This window comes from Vicugna pacos, chromosome 23 (genome assembly GCF_048564905.1).
Source record: "Vicugna pacos chromosome 23, VicPac4, whole genome shotgun sequence".
NCBI lineage: Eukaryota > Metazoa > Chordata > Mammalia > Artiodactyla > Camelidae > Vicugna > Vicugna pacos.
The window spans coordinates 24,007,744-24,028,462 of record NC_133009.1 but is presented as its reverse complement, the minus strand read 5'-3'; the positions used below and the strand labels follow the sequence as shown (position 1 = coordinate 24,028,462).

Here is a 20,719-nt window from a genome sequence, read left to right as displayed (position 1 = left end):
TTTTTCTGTACTTGTGCTCAGAACAAGTTGAGAAATCTAGGAGTCAGGCAGATGGAGACCAAAATGTCACCATTACTTACTGATACAGCTTTTTAGAGAACTTGGCTTAAATGTGCAGAAATAATGGGCTTTTGAACATTGCCGACTAGAATAAGACAGACTTACCCAGACACAGGCAGAGCTAGGCACCTGGGGGGGCCTCCCCAAGGGGCACTGTCCCAATAAAACTGCCAGCGGGGAGAAGAGAAGATGTGTGTTCCCTCCGGCCAGTCCCAAGCAGAAAACAGGGGTGGTGCAGAGCAGACTCACCAGGCACATGAACCATTCCTCCCGTGGGGAAAAGAGAATGAAAGGAAGCCAGGAGCAGGAGTCCTTCCTTACGGAAGCAGGAAGCCAAGGAAAAGTGGGTTCCATCCCACCATCTCCTGACTCCCCGTGCTTGGCATGAAAGCCGCTCTAGAGCCAAACATGAATTTGAGATCATCTCTGTTACTAGCACTGGGTAAGCGTTTGCTCTTGTTGACACTTGGTTAGTGACACACTAATGTTTTCCTTTCCCTTGCAGGAGACGGATTTTGTTTGTTTTGATGGGGGAAGAGATGAATTTGATAATTATAATGTCGAAGAACTTTTAGGATTTTCGGAATTGTACAATTCTGCCCCTGGAGATTCTGAGGAAGTTAAAGAAAAAACTTCTCAGCGTGTGGAGGAGCCTCCTGAAGTGCCTGAGGACAGCGCCCCTGAGCCTGGCCCAGGAGAACCCACCTCAGAGGAAGGTGAAAGCGTATCCTCAGAAAACACCGAGGAACTCAGGGAAGGCTACGAGGCTGAGAGCAGCCACCCCCGTGTGGACAGTCAAGCAGATCATGCTCGGGGAGAGCCACCTTCATCGGAACCTTTTGGAGAAGTGCTGCAAGAGAAGTTAAAAGTGCCAGAAAGTGAAGACAACAGAACCAGCAATGGTTCGCAGGTTGCACACGAACAGGAGACAATTGATGCTTACAAACTTTTGAAAACAGAAATGACCCTGGACTTGAAAACCAAGTTCGGCTCAACTGCTGATGCACTTGTTTCTGACGATGAGACGACCAGACTCGTGACTTCTTTAGAGGATGATTTTGAGGAGGAATTGGATGCTGACTATTACACAGTTGGGAAGGAAGAAGAGGAGAATGAAGAAGACTTTGATGAGCTCCCACTACTGACCTTTACAGACGGAGAAGACACAGAGGCTCCAGTCAAGTCTGGAGTTGAGACACATTCAACAGAGAAAGAGCAGAATTCACACGAAGAGCATAAGGTTGAGGAAACTCAGCCTCCTGACATCCAAAACGATGATGAAAACATGCTAGCAGCCTGGGAAGATGCTGTCTTGTCTGCTGTTGCAGAAGGAAAAGAAAACAGAGGCGTGGATTTAGAGAGTTCTGAGTCAAAGGAGGAAAAGGACGGTGATGATGTATTAGTCCCTGATAGCAAACTGGGGACACCACGAGCAGCAACAGGTTATATTGACCCGGAAAAGGCAGAAGATGGTCTTTTGAATGTAGACGTTCCCAAAACAAGACCTGACAAAGACCCAGATGTGGACTCAGAACTTCACAGTAAAGGAAAAGAAAAGAAGGTCGAGGAATCCCAGGGGGACCTGGTGCAGCATGAGGTGGGACTGGAGGATGAGGAGCAAGGAGGCACGGCCGTGCACGGGTCTCCTCAGAGCGGTCCCCCCAGTTCTTCGCCATCTCCTGCAAAGGGTAAAGAGACATTAAAATCAGCCTTTGGTAACAAGGAGAGTGACCTAAAAGGAGCCGCTGTCCGTATCTCAAAAGGAATGCTCCATGAAGAAAATCCTGGTGAGATTTTGGAAGATGGTGCAGAGAGTGAATCGGTACCTAAAGCCACAAGGAATCCAGTGGACGAAGAAGAGATTAAACAGGAGTCCAGGGGCACCGCACCACTGCTGGGAGAGCATCAGCATAACGCTTCCAGGGGTGCCGTGGAGGAAGCGGATGTTTCAGTAAATGGACCAAAACCACACATGCTTTCCAGGGAGCATCCAAGTAAAGAACTTCAAGAGGAACAGCTTCTTAAAACTCAGAATCAGACTAGATTCTCTTCTCCAGAGAAAATTGCTCTTCCAGGAAAACTCGAAGAAGAGGGTCCTATTCTGGGAAGAAATTTTACCTGGCAACAAGAAAGAGCTGTTTCTGCCGCAGTCAGTAAGCAAGAGAATGAGAAGAGAAGGGTCCCTGGGGAAGAAGTCAGAGAGGACGCCTCCGACGAGGGGTCTGCCCATCACCAGCCTGTGCCGACCGTGCAGAAAGGAGGAGAAACAGGCCAAACTGATAGCACAGAAGCACCAGGTTTCTACACTGAAGAACCAGAAGCAGAAGACGACGATGACACCCCCGAAGAACTGCTAGAGGATGAAAATGCTGTGATTGCAAAACAGTCAAAAGAAAAAAGCCCTGAGATTGAGGACAGACGGTTAGATGCTAACCCGCAGGTCCCTGAAAGAGCTATTTTAGGTGCCATTAATACTGATCCAGAGAGTAAAGACAACAAAGAGAAGACTAGTAATATTTTGGAAATTGAAAGAAAAAGTGAAACCATGGGTAAAGGGGTAGACACACTAGGCAGGGAACCAAGTCATCTGGTGGAGGAAAAAGAAGAAACCTCTCTCCTGGTTAAGAAAGCGCAGAGACCCTCTGAAGAAAGTGACTCTCCTGCCAAGAAAGAAAATCAGACTCCAGAGTTAGGTGAAGTGTCTCAGAATAAAGATCCTGATTACCTTAAGGAAGACGACCTTGAGGAACATTTGAAGACCTCAGGGCTCTCAGGGAAGGCTTGGGTAGAACTCTCAAAAGAGGACGTAGAGAAACTCACAGACGCGGGAAGCCAGGGGTCTGCTTCTGAGGACCGCGAAGATGCCCTGTTCCCCTGGGCTCCACATGCACCTGTCCAGCCGGAGCACAGCGACCGTATGAAGGACCTGCCCATAATAAGCAGCTTCTTTAAAGAGCAGCAGTCTTTGCAGCGGTTCCAGAAGTACTTTGATGTCCACAAGCTGGAAGCCATGTTCCAAGAAATGTCATCCAAGCTGAAGTCGGCGCAGCGGGAGAGCCTGCCCTATAACGTGGAGAAAGTCCTAGATAAGGTCTTTCGCGCTTCGGAGTCACACATTCTGAGCGTGGCAGAGAGGATGCTCGATACTCGTGTGACCGAAAACCGGGACCTGGGAATGAAGGACAGCAGCATCTTTGAAGAGGCCGCAGTGCTCGATGATATTCAAGACCTGATTTACTTTGTCAGGTACAAACACGCCACAGTGGAGGAGCCTGCACCCCCGGCAGTGGCACCACCGGCAGAGGAAGGCTGGGGCGGACCAGAGGAAGGTGAAGTACCTGCCTGTGGCCTTGTCGGGCTGGGCTGGAGAAACAGGCGCGGGGGATCGGGGCAGGGTAAGGTGGGCAGAGGGGGTCCCCGCGGAAGTGCCTTGTGCTTTATTTGTAAAGCTCTGTCCGCAGTTCACAGTGTGCCCAAAGGGAGGGACAGCACAGTGACATCCACATGCGCCTTCCTGCCGCCTTGTAGGCTGGAGCGTGGATAAGGATTTCATACCCTGCTTTTTCCCTTAGGACAGTTGAGACTGGTAGCATTCTCAAAAGGAAACTTTAAAGATAAAGTATATAAATAAGAAAAATGACTTACAGAGCAGACTTGTTAACAAAGCACAAGTTTCATGTACAATTATGAAAGGGCTTTTTAAAAAAATTTTTTATTGAAATGTTGCTTTACAGTATTAGTTTCAGGTGTACAACAAAGCAATTCAATTATACATATACATACATACATATGTTTTCTTTTCAGATTCTTTTCCATTATATGTTATTACAAGAAATTGAATATAGTTCCCTGTGCTATGCACTAGGTCCTTGTCATTTATCTGTTTTATATGTAGTAGTGTGTATCTGTTAACCCCCAACCCCTAATTTATCTACTCCCCTAAAAAGGGCTCTTTTTGTCTTGAAAGGGGTTTTTTTTTAAAAAAAAAAAAACATATTTTCTTAATCATAAAGTCACTGCTGTCTGTCCAGGAATTGACCGGCATGACTTTTAAGTCAATGCCTGGCCCGAGTTTCTTCATTTCCCTCGTAATTTTCATCTTTTGTGGATGCCATGTTCTTTCCTGCCTCTTTAGGGCAGCCACTTAGGTACAAATTCTTCTGGGCCCCAGGGTTTTTGCATTCACATTAACCAAGGATTGAGCCAGGCTGCAGAGTCTTCTAACACAGCACTTGACATAAAAGCTATTCAGTAAATAGTGATTGAACGGACCCCGAGTCAGCATCCTGTATAAGCCGATTCCTAGCTCTGTGCTCTTTCCTCTGCCCCCATGCTTTTCAAACGGAGGTCTCTGAACTGGGGGTACATGGTAGACTACCGGGGGGCAAAAAGCCAAAGAAAAAATGTATCATCCCAAGAATGCCAGTTTTTCCTAAGAGTTTGGAGATGGGAACATTTTCACATTTAATCAAAGCAGCTATATTTTGAATGAGAATGCAAAACTCAAATGAATGTTCAGGGTAAACTATGAGGTTCCAAAGAAATTCATCTTTGCTGTGGGTCCCATTGGGTTATACCCTGAGCCTCTTAGGGACAGCAATATGTTCACTCCTTCTGACTCTTAGAGATACTTCAAAAGTACTCTGAAAGGCACTTCAGCAAGTCGCCTGTGTGTGTACTGCCCTTCTCCACACTGGCTCTGTGAAACAAGCATGCTAGTGTGTGAAGGCGCGCTCTTATTTCTGTGTAGAATAGATGTTTCCTATTTCTGCTTTTGCACATTTACCTGTGTGGGCATATGTTGGTTTACCAAGGGAAGTTAATTTTATTGAAGCCCCTACCATAAATATATTTATTTATGAAATATTTTGGGGTGAGAGTGTCTTTGTAAATTTTACTGTGTAGATAAGTCATCTGTGAAGTGAGATGAAGGCAATTGGAACTCTTCTTTCTTGGAGCAGTTGTGCCCCACGGGGAGCTAGCACACGGAGGAAGGGCAGGGGTGACGTGACCTGGAGCCATCTGGGGAGGGGGTGACGAAGTGGGGAGTGTTATCAGGCTTTGCCAGCCCTGTGCGTTCTTCCTGCAGACATACAGCCACCGCTGGAGGAGAACTTCCCACAGGAGGACACAGAAGTCCTTAACTCTCAGGTTCCTGAAGAGCCCAGCCCCTCAGATCAACCCATGACCAGTGACATGGGTACCTCAGAAGTGTCCCAGGAGCCAAATACTGAGAAAGACAGAGACCCAGGTAAAGCTTGCTAATTTTTCTCTACAAAGTAGAGGGCTGTCCTAAAGAAGACCTTCTAGGAGATTTGTTGTTCAAGGAACGGAATTGAGGGAAGAATAACATAGGTGTGCATGCACTTAAAAAATGAGAAGTCCCAGAACTGACAGAGGCAGCAGGTCAGAGACTGACTGCCCTACCAACCAGCACTCGGCTAGCGGTAGCTGATGTGAGTAATTTAAATCTAAAATATTAAATTTTTGAAAAACCTTATGCTCAAAAACAGTACTTTTTAGCAAGACCAACAGCATCAGAAACTCTGGGGGTTGGAGACAAGCAATCTGTGTTTAACAAGCCCTCCAGGGAATTCTGATCTGTGAGAAGTTAAAAGTTTGAGAACCACTGCTCTGAAGCTCGCACATTCGGTGCCCCCACCCCCCAATAGAGTCCACTTCATAGCTCAGTTCTTTTTTTAATTTGCTGCGTGCACATGGTAGACTCTTTCTTTTTTTTAAACAGTAAAGGGGCTGTTTATGTCTAGGTGTCCTTATACTATGAGATTAGAGGAAACAGCAGCACTTTGCAGTGTAGACGGACTCCGGTGAATCGTTCTTAATCCCAGAGCACAGTAGACATCCAGTGAGCAGAGCAGTTCATTTCATGTGAGTTGAGAAAGTTGTTTTAAACACAAAGTTTAGAAAAATGCCGCCCCAGTAATAGTATCCACAGCTTTCTAATGTTTGTGCAGCTCATTCATTTTACCGGTGAATCAGAATAGCTGATCATGTTTTTGTGCCCGTCCACGTGGTGATGCGACGTTTTGTGGTCTCTGACCATAGGCACAGCATTACCCTGTGACGCCGCAGGTCTAGCGGCCCTGGGCCACGCCCTGCCCCCACCCCCCTTGGAAGTACCGGAGAGGTCACAGCAGGGAGAGGAATTCAGCTAATTGAGGAGAAACGGCATGTCAGAGGTCTCCCACGTTCCAGGGGATGTTGTGTTCACAAACAATATCCTTCGCTTCTGAATTCTCGTAACTCAGAAGGGTTCTGTGTGTTGAAAATGGGTCATATACCAGTAACACTTACTCCTCTCTTGCTCAGAAACTTTCAGGGTTAGGAAAACTCTTGCTTGCAGAATTAAAAACAGATGTTCTGCCATGTCCTTTAAGTTCCACACAAAATGCCATCGACCACCTTTAGAGGCTGGTCTTCCCGGACGTCTGTTCCTGCGTCTCCGGTGTTGAGGTGCTGACCTGACCGGGAGGACTTCCCGGGCGGTCAGATTCATAGGTCAGCAACGAACGGAGTCTTAGGACCCGAAGAGAGCTGAGCGGCAACTGGTCCAGCTTCTCACTAAATTGCTTCTCGGACTCCTAGCTGTTCATGAGAAGTGCCCCAGAGCCAAATAGCTCATACTGAAAAGCCCCTTCCTACCCGCCTGCCCTCCTGTGGGAATCCTTTCAGGAATAGCTGGAATTCTGTCACAGAGCTGTCAGCCAGGCCCCCGCCCTGTAAGTAGTTCCCTTTAGTCTCTCTGGGTGTTTACTGTATTCTCTCTTGTGTGGCTGTAGTTCATCTGTTCAGTAAGCAGTTATCGAGTGCCTGCCAGGTGCCAGACGCCGTGCTAAGGACCGGTGCAAGTCTGCAAAGTGACAGTCTTTTTTACTCATTGTTTGCCTGAAGTTTCTAATACAGTGCTTCACCAGCACTAAATAAATGTTCGTTAAATGTGACCGTGTGTATATGGAAAAAGCATAACTTTCTGTTTTTCTCAATTCCCATGAGGCTGCATTGTTCAGAGGACAGCTGCATCTCCAGGGAGGCGGTGGAGGGACTAGGGTAGGCAGCGTGGTTGGAGATGTGTTCATTTTGTAACTGAAGGATGTGATGGCTCTCATGTGGGTTCTGAAATTTTTTTATGTAATTGTTTTCAGGAGAACCAGATATCCAGGTACCGTGACTAATATTTAGTGGGCACTCATAAATATTTAAAATGAAGAGAAACAATTCTTATTCCAAAGCATAAATAAAATACTGGTTTTCTGCCTCAACTTTAGGGCTAATTACAAAGGAAGGCACTCCTATGGATGCTGTTGATGCAAAAAAGCAGCTAGAAACATACGCTGAAGAACCAGCAAGTGTCACACCTTTGGAAAACGCAATTCTTTTCATATATTCATTGGTGTTTTATTTAACTAAGACGGTAAGTTTGACATGTATGGTTTCTTCAAGTAGAATGTTGATGATTAGTTTTTAAGTTGATTTTAAACAAGAGGTGAAGAACTTTTAAAATGTCTTTATGACGGTTACTCCTGAGCCTTTGAAGATAGTAGCGTCTGAAACAAGCCACAGGTGTGATTTTGATGGGTTCAGTTCAGCACTTGGAGAGGACCTGCTGCCTGCTGGAGCTGGGCATATGCACACTGTGAAGCATGGTTCTTGTTCTTAAGGACCTTTCAGTCTAACATTCACTTGAAACGTGATGTGATACAGGAAGGGAGAGAAGTATTTACCTGATGGTAGAGCAGTATGTTGAATAAATTGTGTCGGGGAGGGATGGTCAGAGAAGGTCAGGAATTAGCTGAGGCATGGTTTGAGCAGAGTTGAAGGACCCATGTGAGTTTGATGTGCAGTTTGTTGCTGAATAGGACTCGGGGAAGTGGACACATGTAAAAGAAGTTGTATTATCATGGTAATTGATGTTAGGGATGGAAATCCTTTGAAGGTTTTAAGCAGGAAGTATGGTCATACTTGTTCTTAGAAAGAGTCACTTATGGCAGAATATTTATTCAAATTTATCTTTCTAAAGGGAGTCCTGATCCAAATGAGATATTTCATCTCTCCAGAAGCTGATCTAAGCTTTTTAGGACTTAGTGCCCCCTTGTGGTATATGTTGAAATTGGCTCTTTTCTTGGTAAATTATTAGAATGAGCAAGCTGTCATAATAATTCGGAGGCCAAGTTGCCCTTGGAGCTACAGAAAATATATCCCCTTCAACAGAGATATCTTTCCTGTAGGTTCTGTTATTTCAAGGCTTTTGTAGAAAAAAATGGTTATTTTTTGTAATGTAAAACATAGAGGTTTTGAGTGAGGATGATCTGTTTCAAATTGCAGGTTGATCATTTAGAAGCTTGGGCACATTACTGTAGTTTGAACCTCAGCTTCCTCGTCTTTAAAATGCATATAGTGCCCACTTCAGTTGTTGTAAGAATTAAATGAATTGATAATGTCAAAAGCCTAGTGCCTGGCATCTTATAGGAACTCATCCCCTGTCTGCTTCTCATTTGGATGGTCAGAGGGCAATATAAAGGCATTAAATACCTTTATACTCAGGACAAGGGTCGCTAGGATGAGAAAGATGGAAGAAAACCAAACCGTGTTTCAGTTTTCTCCATGGTAGTAGTAGTGGCAGCCACCCCAGTGAAGGTGTGTATGACCTGTGCAGTTAGAATAATGAAAATTTCAGTAATTAAGGCAGTCTTAGAATTAGAATTTGGTTATCAGCATGAATCATCATTTCTAAAATGTAACAGCCTCCAGATGTGGGAGGAATTCTTTATTCATGTTATTTGTGGATACGCACAGAGCCCTGTTCTAGGCCTGGGTTGGGGGACACAGTCTCTGGGTAGAGGATGCAGTCTCTGCTTGAGAGATGAGAGATGATGGGAGAAGATGCTGACATAAATGGCAAAAGAAGAGGTCGCATGTTACCAAGTAGCAATGATTTAAAAGATACTGTCGAGAAAATGTTCTGATGGCCCAATAGGTACAGAGTGTTGCGCTAGGAATAAAAGAGTCTAAGAGGTATAAAGCATAATTCTGATTTCTGAAAGGCTTAATTTAAAAAGGGCATATCAAATATATATGAAAATTGGAAAAACAAAAAAACATGACATAGCTTTTGTGAAATATCAAATAAGTAGTATAGATAATTATTTGATAGAGCTGGGGAATAATGGGGTGCTGACTTGTTGGGGAAAACTGGACCAGAAGTCAGATACATAGACTGACAGTTATTGGAATCTCAGGGCTGGAAGAGATCTGAGAGGGTGACTAGTCCAGCTTCTCACTAATTGTAGTCATTTTCTCCACTGCAGCCCTGACTAGTAGTTATCAGGTCTGGGCATCAGCAGTTCCTTGCATGAGCAACCTGCCTTATGAGGCTACACGTTGCTTTGTTGGCTGGTTCATTCTTATATTGGCTCCAGGTTTTCCTCCATATGGTTTTTCTCCTAGAATCTAATTGTTTTCTACGTAGTGATCCTTTAAATATTTGACGTTGTGCTTAAATTTTTTTTTAGTGTTTTAACATGGAAAATTTCAAAGTGGTAATAGTAAAGAGAGAGAACAGTAAAGCAGAAAGAATAGTAAAATGAACTCATGGGCCCATCACCCAGCTTAATGGTAATTCCTCATTATCACCCATTATTTGACACATTCAGAATCCCCTCCCCCCCTTTTAAAATTGTTCTTACTCAAATCAGGATCTTGTTGAGGTCCAGAAGTTATGAGGAGTTGATACAAGCCTTAAATCAACTTTAATCAGATATAAACTACATGTAACAAAGTGTACCCATTTTAGGAATGTGGCTCAGGGAGTGTTGACAAATGTATACACCTGTGTAAAAACGACCATAACCAAGCTTGGAACATTCCCTTCATTTGAAAAAGTTCTGTCCGGTACCTCCCCAGTGTATCCCCCTCACCCCATCTCCAGGCAACCACTCACAATACTTTTTCTCACTACAGATTAGTTTTTCCTGTTGTAGAATTATTATTATTATAAATGGACTTATACCTAGGAGTGAAATTGCTTAGTCATATGGTAAGTTTATTTTATCTTAGAAATTGCCAAACAGTTCTTGAAAGTGACTGTACCATTTTATACTTCCACCAACAATTATAACACTTCCAGTTGGTCACATATTTGTTAACATCTGGTATTATTAGTGTTAAATTGTAGCCATTCTAAAGGGCATGTCTTTGAGGTTTTAATTATATTTCCCGGTGCTTTATGGTGTTGAGCCATGTTTCATGTGGCCATACTTTTATGTGTGAGACAGCTCTTCAAATCTTTTGCCCTTTTTGAAACGAGTTTTTTCCTTCTAAATGTTAAGGTGTAAAAGTTCTTCATGTTCATGTATCTTAGATACAGCTCCTTTGTCAGGTACGTATTGCAGATAATTTCTTCCAGACTCTGGCTTGGCCTTTCAATCTTAACATTGTCTTTTGAAGAGCAAATTTTTAGCTTTGATGAACACCATTTTATTAACGCTTACTTTTATGGTAAGTGCTTTTTGTTTCCTGCTTAAGGACTCTTAGGCAATTCCAACAATGTGAATATTTTTTCATGTTTTCTTCTAGAAGTTTTATAGTTATGCCTTTCATGGTTAAGTCTGTGTTCCATTTTGAGTTAATGTTTGTGAATGGTGTGAGGTAAAAGGTCAAGCTTCGTATTTTCCCCCGTAGGGAATATCCATTTGCTCCCATACCATTTCTTTTCTCTTCAAATTACCTCAGCACCTTGAGTTGAAATCATTTGACTATATATGTATCTCTCTTTCTGGACTCTATTCTGTTCCACTGATCTCTATCTCTATCCTAAGACACGACCACACTTTTTGGATTACTATAGCTTTATAGTAGGTCTTGCAGTCAGGTAGTTCATTTGTGAAATTGTTTTAGCTATTGCAGTTTCTTTGCATTTCCATATAAATTTTAGAATCATCTTATCGGTTTCTACAAAAAAAGCTTACGGAGAGGTTTATTGCTATTATATTGAATCTATAGATGAGTTTGGGAAGAACTGATAACAGCAAATACTGAAGCTTCTAAGACCCAAGAACTAAGTTCATGTCTACATTCATTTAGATCTTTAATTTCTCTTAACAGTGTTTTGTAGTTTTCAGGATACAGGTTTCACACATATTTTGTTCATGTATGCCAATGTATTTCATGGCTTTTGATGTTGTAAATGGTGTCTTTTTAACATGTTGTTTATAATTATTTTTTTGCTGATATATAGAAATACAATTGATTTTTGTGTATTGACCTTTATATCTTACTAAATTTACTAATTATTTACTTATTATCTTACTAAATTATTATTTCTAGGAGGTGCTGTAGATTTCATAGGCTTCTCTGTGTAATCACGTCATCTGTGAATAAACCCACCTTTCAAAAAAGTCAGAATTAATTAAAGCATAATTTACATCTAGTGCAATTCACCCTTTCTGGGTCTAGTTTTCACATTACTTTTTCAAAACGTTTTTGTGTACGCCTTCTCTTGTCTCTCCTTCCAGGACTCTTAGGTCACCTTATATGGCTCCATAGGTCACTGAGGCTCTGTTCTTTTTTGTTGTTGTTTTTTAGTGTTTTTATGTTTTTGTTTCAGTTTAAGTACTTCCTGTTACTGTCTTCAAGTTCACTGATCTTTTCTTTTATAGTATATAATCTGCTGTTAAGCCCATCGGTTGAATTTTTCATTTCTGATACTTTGCTTTTAGCTCTAAAAGTTCCAGTTAGTCCTATTTTATATCTTCCATTTCTCTCCTCAGTATGGCTATTTAAAAAAATTCTTAAGTATAGTTTAAAATTGTTCTTTTAAAGCCCTTTTATGGCTGTTCTGTTATCTCTTGTAATTTCTCGGTCTGTTTTTATAGGTTGATTTACCTCTTAGTTATGGGATACATTTTCCTGCTTTTTCTTCTTTTTTTTTTTTCCTTCCTTTTTTGGATGCGAGGCAGTGTGAATGTGGTTGAGTGCCTGGATTTTCGTGGCTTCCTTTAAAAAATGTTGAAGTTTGTTTTGCTAGGCTGTTATGTTACTTGTAAATCAGCTTGATCCTTTCTAGTCTTATTTTTAAGACTTGTTAGGGAGGTGTTGTATATATAGAAGTCTTTAGGGCTAGTGTTGCCCCACTACTGCAGTGTGATTTTTCTGGAATTTACTAAATGCCTTGAGCATTCATTAAGGTCAATTCCTGCTGAGTGGCTGGAATACAAATGTCTCCCAGCCCTGTGTTAACTGGGAGTTGTTCAGCTTCCAGTTCCCATATAGTTGTTCTTTTTGCTTGGAGTTGTTCTTTGTCCGTCCTCAAGGAGTCTTACACAGGTGCTGCTTTGAAATCAGCACAAGACTGAAGGAGACATTCTTGCAGATATCTGGAACTCTTTTTTTTTCTTTTTTTCCCCTCATCTTTCTGGTAACATTCCTTGCATATTTCAAGCACCTCAGTCTCCCTAAACTCTGATCTTTGCCTCCTCGGTGAGATTGGTGTACTGTGCTGGGGTTCTCCCTCCCATTACTGAGGTCTAGAAAGTGCCTCCAGGTAGACAGCTGGGAGATCACAGCACTCACCTCATTTGTTTCCCTCTGTCAAGAGTCACAGTTGTATGCTGCCTAGTGTTCTCTATCTGAAAAACAGTTTTTTCGTATATTTTGTCCAGCTTTCTATTTATTTTCAGTGGAGGGCAATCACCGTACCAATTACTCTCTCTATCGCTGTCTCCTTTTGTTTGTTTGCTTTTGCAGTGTATTCATTGAAGAAACAGGTTTGTTTGGCTTCTAGAGGGTATCAGGGTGTGGATTTTGCTAACTGCATTCCCCTGGTATAACTGAATATGCTTCCCTGGTTCTTTATATTTCTTGGGAGTTGGTTAATCAGAGTGGTAGTCAGATTGAGGTTCAGTTTTGTTTGGCAAGAACACTTAATAGGAGATGTTGTATACTTCCGTCTGATATCTAGGTATTCTTTTTTTTTTTGATGTTTACTAGTCATTGGTAACATTGACTACATCTGTATTATAAGCTGCAAAATGGTAATTGTCTGACTAAATTGTTCCTACTTCATTTGAAGGCTAGGATACTTCTACAAAGAGAAACTTATTGTCAGCTATTCTCTACACTGAGATTTGGTTTGAAACGTTAAAGCAGTATAAACTTTTGATTCTGTTTAAATAGTTTTCAAAGTAATGAGTTGTCTTCCCAGCATTATCCAAAGATGCCCAAAGGGTTTGTGTGTGTGTGTGTGTGCGCATTTCTCCTCTTTTCTAAGAATCATTATAATGTCATGAATTTTAAAATATCTGGTATGTTACAACCCACTTTAGTTATTATTACTATCAGTGCTCAATTTCTCCCATTTTTGGTTAACGGAAGCCTCTTCAGCTTGGCTCCTGGGCCCTTTTGACCCCACCTTGTGGTCATCGACACCTTCCTTGCCTTCTAGTGTAACATGATGTTCCAAGCTCATTTTGTACATTTCCTGCAGATCTTGAAGGAGCTATTTCTCTGAAGAGCCCTGGTTCCTTTTAGTGGGAAATGGTACTCAGAGCCAACATTCTGGGTGCTGAGATTGCTTATTGCTTTTGAGTTGGCAGTCATTTCTGGCCTTTTCAGAAGACAAAGTGAGGAAATCTGTGGGGATTTTTTATGTGAATATTCATCGTGATGCCATATGGCTACTCCCAATCACAATTCAGCATATTAGTGGAATTTTACTTAAGCACATCTATCTGACATTGTATTTTCTTTCTCCAGTGTTGGGAATCTCAGTTTTTTCATGACATCAGCATAATGATTTAGTTGCCTTATTTTACAGTATTCACACAGTAGTATTAAAAATGCCAAAATCAACACTACCACCACCAATATGTCATTGAAAATATTTCAGGGATGTTTTGGAGTTCTTTTTGTCTTTCACTTATATCACACTACGATATGCTTGAAATAATTCCTTTATGTTGTCCTGCCACCAAGTTGATAAACAGTTAGGTTGTTTCATTTTTTGCTTTCAGTTTTTAGGGATTGCTTTTTAAGATTTTATTGTTTTATAATTATTTACAAGAGCCAAAGTTAATTTGTAAAATAAGGTCTAGTCAGAGAAGCCTAGTTTTTGTCCTAGTTCTGTCCAACATATTGATACTCTCTATAAGTAATTTAAAATTAATTTCATTATGTACTCTACCATTAAACACTATTCCTATCTGAAAAATAGATTCATAGGTACCAGCTTTACTTCCTAACGGAAACAGCTGAAAAGAAGAAAATCAGACATAATAAATGAAACAACAGTTTTTAAGTCAGGCAACAAAGGACAGTAACTCCTGAAAGAGAACCAATGCCACCCAGTCTACAGTTGTCACACGTTACAGCACTGCGAGAGTTCCCAGGCTGTGACACAGAAAGGAGGAGCCCTGAGTTGAGGACATGGAGCTCAAAGTCCAGGGAAAGCAAAGCAGCTAGAATTCACAGGGTGGAGTACCGAGAGGAGAGAGCTACAGAGAGAGAACCCTGGGGATCTTTGAAAGGTCCCCTTTGAGTTTTCTTCAGAGTATTGATCAGCACGGGAGTGTGACAAAACTATTCCAGGTCAGAGAAGCCATCTAAGTGAGCAGAGGGAGCAGTTGCTGATACAGGGCCAGGAAGAAAATTGCCAGGAATTCCTAGGAAAGTACTCAGAAGGGGCTTGCCTCAGATTAACGCTGCTCATGTCTTACTTAACGAATCTTAAAAGCAAGACCCAAAAGAATAAAAGAGTTTCCCAGCAAGTTACCTGCAGCCCAGAACAAAGCTGAAGAATGTTTGTTTTATTAGTTAGGATTCTCTAGAGAAACAGAACCAATAGGATATACGTATAGGTAGAGATTTATTACAAAGAATTGACTTATACACAAATGGAGGCTGAGAAGTCCCACAGTCTGCAGTCTGCAAGCTGGAGAGCCAGGAAAGCTGGTGGTGTTATCAGTCCAAGTCCAAAGGCTTGAGAAACATGAGCACCAAGAGCAGAAGACTGACGTTCCAGCTCAAGCCATCAGGAAGGAAGGGACAAATTCCTCCTTCTGCATTTTGTCCTATTCAGGCCCTCAGTAGATTGGATGATGCCCACCCCACAGGGGAGGGCAATCTGCTTGACTGATTCCATCAATACAAATGCTAATCTTATCTAGAAACACACAGACACATACTCCAAAATAACATTTAATCTAGGTACCCCATGATCAGTCAAACTGACATAAAAATTTCACCATCACATTTATTCATAATGTATGCCGTCCAATCAAAGATCATCAGGCATGCAAAGAGGCAAGAAAAGACAGCCCATGACGAGGAGAAAAATCAGCCAGTCAAACCAACCAAGAACTGTCAGAGATGATAGAATTAGGCAAGGGTATTAAACAGTTATTACTATATTTCGGATGTTTAAAAAGTTAAGTAGAGACATGAAAGCTATTTTTTAAAAAAGACCCAAATCAAACTTCTAGAGATGAAGTGTCTGAGGTGATAAATACACTGGTTGGGGTTAATGCTAAACTGGACTTTGTGGATGAAAAGATTTGTGAACTTGAAGACAGCAATAGAAGCTATTCAAAATGAAACCTATGGAGAAAAAAGTTCAAGAAACATGAACAGATCATCAGTGAGCAGTGGGGGCACCTTCAAGCAGTCTAATAAATGTATAACTGGAGTCCCTGGAGGAAAGGATGGAAGAGATATTCAGAAAGTTATTTGAAGAAATAATGGGTGAAAAATTTCCAAAATTTGTGAACACTATGGACCCAGAGATCCAAGAAGTTCAAAGAAACCCAAGTATAAGAAACATGAACGAAACTACACCAAGGCATATCAAATCAAAATAAGTGATAAAGAGCAATCTTAAGAGCAGCCAGAGAAAAGAGACATTTTAGGAACTAAAATAAGGTTGACATCTGCTTTCTTGTTGGAAACAAGGCATGGAAGAATACAGTAGAATAATATCTTTTAATATATTTGAAGAAAAATACCACTGATCTACAATATACCCCCCAAAATATTTTTCAAAAACAAATAATAAATGAAGAGTTTTTTTCCAACATAAAAGAGATGAAAGAATTCACCAGCACATCTACACCTTAAGAAATGTTAAAGGAAGATCTTTAAGCATAAGGAAGATGACAACAGATGGAAATAATGGAGCTACACAAGAGTGAAGACTGCCAGAAATGATAGCCATATGGGTAAATATATAAAACCATTATCTCATTATTTAAATATCTTTAAAAGTGAATTTACTGTTTAAAGAAAAATATTATCAGTGTACTATGGGGTTTAGAAAATATGTAAAAATAAAATATATGATAGTATATAGTATAATAGTACAATACACGAAGTAGTATTGTATCACTTGAAGGTAGATTAATAAGTTAAAGATGCATAGTATAAACTCTAAAGCAACCACTAAAATAATAAAACAAGTTATAACTAATAAGCCAACAAAAGAGATAAATTAGAATCATTAAAAAGACTTGATCCAAAAGAAGGCAGAGTAAGGGGGAAGAGAGAACAGAGAACAAATGGGACAAATAGGGAAGAAAAAAAAGATTCTAGGCTTAAACTTAACCATATCAAGCCACAGACTAGGAGGGAATCATTGCAAAGTAGATATCTGATAAAGGACTTATATCCCAAATACATAAAGAACTCTCAAAACTCATTAATAAGAGAGCAAATAGCCCTTTGAAGTAACAGTTTACCAAAGAAGATATGTGGATAGCAAATAAGCACATTTATAGAAAGGTCAACATTATTATGAGGAAAATGCAAATTTAAGCCACTACACACTTAATACATTTAATAGAATGACTAAAATTACAAAGACCAAGTGTTCGAGAAGATGTAGGGGAACTGGAAATACACACCGTTGGTGAGGATATAAAAGTGTAACCACCTTAGAAAACAATTTGTCAGTTTCTTAAAAAGATAAACATACACTTGTTAAATGATCCAGCCATCCCTCTGCTAACATTCATCCCAAAGAAAATAAATTATACATCCATAGAAGGCCTTGTATATCAATGTTCATAGCAACTTAATTTGTAAAGTCAAAAACTGGAAACAACCCAAATGCCCATCAGCAGAGGAAAAAGTAAGTAAATTGTGGTATATCCATATAATGAAATGCTACTCAGTAATAAAAATTAATGATCTATTGATGCATGCAGCAACATGGATGAATCTCAAGTTACACTGAGTGAGAGAAGCCAGAGAAAATAGAATACATAGTGAATTATTCCATATACGTTAAAGCTTTTACGAAATGCAAATCCATTATGACAGAAATTCTGCCTGGGGCAGGAAGGGGTGACAAGTGGTGGAAGGTAGGATTACCAAAGCAATCAGGAAACTTTTCAAGGTGAAAGATATGTTCATTATTTTGAGTGGGATGATGGCTTCACAGATGTATTCATCTGTCAAAACTTACCAGAATGTTCACTTTAAATATGTGTGGTTTATTGCATGTCAGTTTCACCTCAAAACTGTAAAAAAAATTTCATCTGTCCTTATTTTCTTAGATAAAAATATCTATACTTTTCTCCACCCAAATACATACATATATATATATATGTATGTATTCTGGAAATCATACCCTAGCAGTATATAGAATTAATTTGATTTGTTTTTTCCCCATTTCATAGTACAGTTGACTGTTAAACAGTATGAGTTTGAATAGCTTGGATCCCTAATTATATGTGGATTTTTCCTCACTAAATGTATACTACAGTACTACACACTCCACAGTTGGTTGAATCCTCGTATGTGGAAGGAGGATACTGAGGAACCTCGGATAAGGAGGGCCTATGGACTATAAATTATACGGGGATTTTTGACTGTGCAGAGGATTTGTACCCCTAACCTCCATGTTGTTAGGTGGTCAGTTGTACACTTTAGTGTACTCAACAGCTCTTCCGTTGATGGACAGTTTGGTTATTTCTAGTCTTTTATTACTATAAATAGCACTGGAATAACATGGTTTTGTGTATGTATCTTTCCAACATTTATTGTTATATTTTTAGTATCTTTGAGATAGATCTTTAGAAGTGGCATTGTTGGATCAGTAGTAATTACACAGGTAATTTTAGGAGGTGTTGCCAAACTCCAGTTCATAAGAGTTGTATCATTTTGTATAATGATCAGCAACATAAGAGAGTACCCATTTCCTCTGCTTTCTTGCACTAGGAGAGTTATGTTGTCAAATGTTTGGATCTTGCCAATGTGAGAAATGGTATCTCAGTATAGGTTTAATTCTTTTATTATGAATGAGACAGAGCATCTTTCCCTATATTTATGAGCTATTTCTTCTCTACTTATCTTCCTGAGGACTCTTTTTTTTTTTTTTTTTTTTTTGAGCAGAGAAAGGTATATTTGCAGGGCCAAGCAAAGAGGACGGTGGCTTACGCTGAAAAAACCGGAACTCTGTTTTTTTGGAAGAACTGTCCCTTTTTTTTAACCCATTTTTCTGTAGGTTTGCTGGCCATTTTCTTCTCTATCTGTAAAGTTCTTTAAATTTTAGGAATATTAACCTTCTGTAATACATTACAAATATTTTTTCCTCGGGTTTTCATTATCACGTTTTGCTTATTTTGTATTTTTGTGGATGCTGGACAAGTTTTTTTATTTCTCAGTAATCAAGTTTACAAATCTTTTTGGATTTTGAGACAATTATGAAGGTTTTGCTTACTCATAAGACATCAAGAAATTCAGCCGTATTTTTTCTAGTACTTGTTTGTTCTTTTTTTACATTCAGGTGTCTGACCCATTTGGAATTCATCCTTGTGAACAGTGAGAGAAAGAACCAATTTTTATCATTTTCCATTTGGTTATCTAGTTAAGCCAACACCACTTATTTAAAAGTCAGTTCTTCCTCGAGCTGACTTTTACTGTGCCTTAAATTGCCAAAGCAGTTGGGTCTATTTCTAGATTTTCTATTACGTTCCCTGGTCTGTATTCTTGGGTGAGTACCATACTGTGAATTACAGAGCCTTAACCTCCCCCCGCGCCCCCTACCCAGTTGCTCTTTTTCAGGCTTTCCCTGCTTGACTGTTCTTCTGAATTGACTTTATATTCAACTTGCAGACATACCTTTAAAGACCTGCAGACTTTGGTTTTTTCCCCAGGCTAAACGGCCCAGTTTCCTCAACTTTCAAAGTGATTTCCAGGTTATTTCTTGTTCTTTCCCACAAGTCATATAACCATAAAATGCAGGACCCAGAACTGATTCTTTTGGCATAGGTGTGGTAATGCTAGATGCCCTAGAATTAGACTTTTTAAAGGGGCATCAGCAAGAATGTAGGACAGTGTGGACGTCTGGACGCCAGGAAGGGAGAAAGTAAGCGGAGGCGCTGGAGAGGCCCGGGAGGTTCGGAACGTGGAGACTGGCCGAGGCGAAGGGTTGTCCTTCTGCGGGAGCGGCTTCTCCTCTCGTCTGGGCATTTAGGGCAGGTGCCAGGTGTCTCAGCACGTGGTGACAAAAGGGTCCAGCTCTGACTGGCCGGCTTTCCCCCCAACCCCCGCCCATTCTCGAAGCTCCCGGGCCCTTCGAATCCCACTTTCCCAGCTCCTGCCGCCGGTGAACCCTTTCATCTCGGCCTCCCGTTACTTGGTTTCTTCCGCGCAGGTCTCGCCCCCGCCCCGCTCGGCTGTCGATTTTTTCCGCTGAGGCCCCGCCCACCGCGGCCCGGCCCTCGTAGGCACGTGTACTTCCGCCCGCCGGCCGCGTCTGATGACGTGTTTTACAGGCGGCGTAGGGCGAAAGTGCCAGCGGCGGGGGAAGGCGAAGTTCAGTCTCAGTTTCCGCCCCCTAAGCCGGGTCCCTTCCGAAACAGGAAACGTTGACAGAGAAGGGGTCCGGTGCCGTCCCACGGGGAAGCGTCGCCTCTGCTCCGGTGGCCCCTCACGATGGACTCAGTGCCTGCCACTGTGCCTTGTGTCACCTCTTCCCCGGGGGACCCGGAGCTTCTGGGACCCCTGTCGGTGCTCTACGCGGCCCTTATAGCCAAGCTCCTGGAGGTGACGTTCCCCCACCCCCAGCTCTGGGAGGAGGGTAGACAAGTTCTGAGCGGAGTGGGTGTTCCCTACTGACGGGGCGACGCAGAAATAGAGCGCGTCAGGCCAGGGGCGGGCAGGACGTTTCGGTGCTGTTTAAGGAGATAGTGGGAGTGTATCTGAGAAGATTTTGTCGTGTGTTCATTTTTTGAGTACTTACGATGTGCCAGGCACTGTGTTACTTTTTGATAGTCACGGTCAAAGCAAGTGAGCGTCACGTCCCTGCGAGTCCTTTTCACTTGACTCGGCGCTGTTGGGGGCTGGGGCCGTTAGGGCAGTGAAAACTGCGTAGAAACAGGCAGGTGTTTGATGCACTGTCTTAGAGGAAACATGTAAAATGAAAACATTGAGTTTATAGAAGACAGTTAAATTCAGAGCAGTCTATCTAGACAAGTTACCGGGAACTGTTTGAACTTTCTCAGTGTTTGTCTTTAAGTAGAAAACAATTAAGATTTCAGATCTTAGAGGAAAAGCTGATTGTGTTGTCCATTATTCACATTTGGAGCCAAAAAAATTTCTATAGACTGTTTCAGTTTTTTTGTTTTATGTAATGTGCTAACTCATAAAA

At 41.4% G+C, this 20,719-nt stretch overlaps 1 protein-coding gene across 4 annotated transcripts in view; it reads left to right on the top strand.

The window, feature by feature from the left end:
* MIA3 (MIA SH3 domain ER export factor 3) overlaps positions 1-20,719 on the top strand; it is a 46,563-nt gene that overhangs the window by 7,923 nt on the left and 17,921 nt on the right. For 2 of the 4 annotated variants that reach the window (XM_072948698.1, XM_072948697.1), the window contains exons 4-6: positions 566-3,389; positions 5,150-5,311; positions 7,347-7,492. In XM_072948698.1, coding sequence (XP_072804799.1) covers positions 566-3,389; positions 5,150-5,311; positions 7,347-7,492 — 3,132 coding nt within the window. Of the gene's footprint in view, positions 1-565; positions 3,390-5,149; positions 5,312-7,346; positions 7,493-19,855; positions 20,116-20,719 lie in introns of those variants that run through there. The other 2 variants (XM_015234848.3, XM_031690112.2) reach the window with 1 other exon arrangement.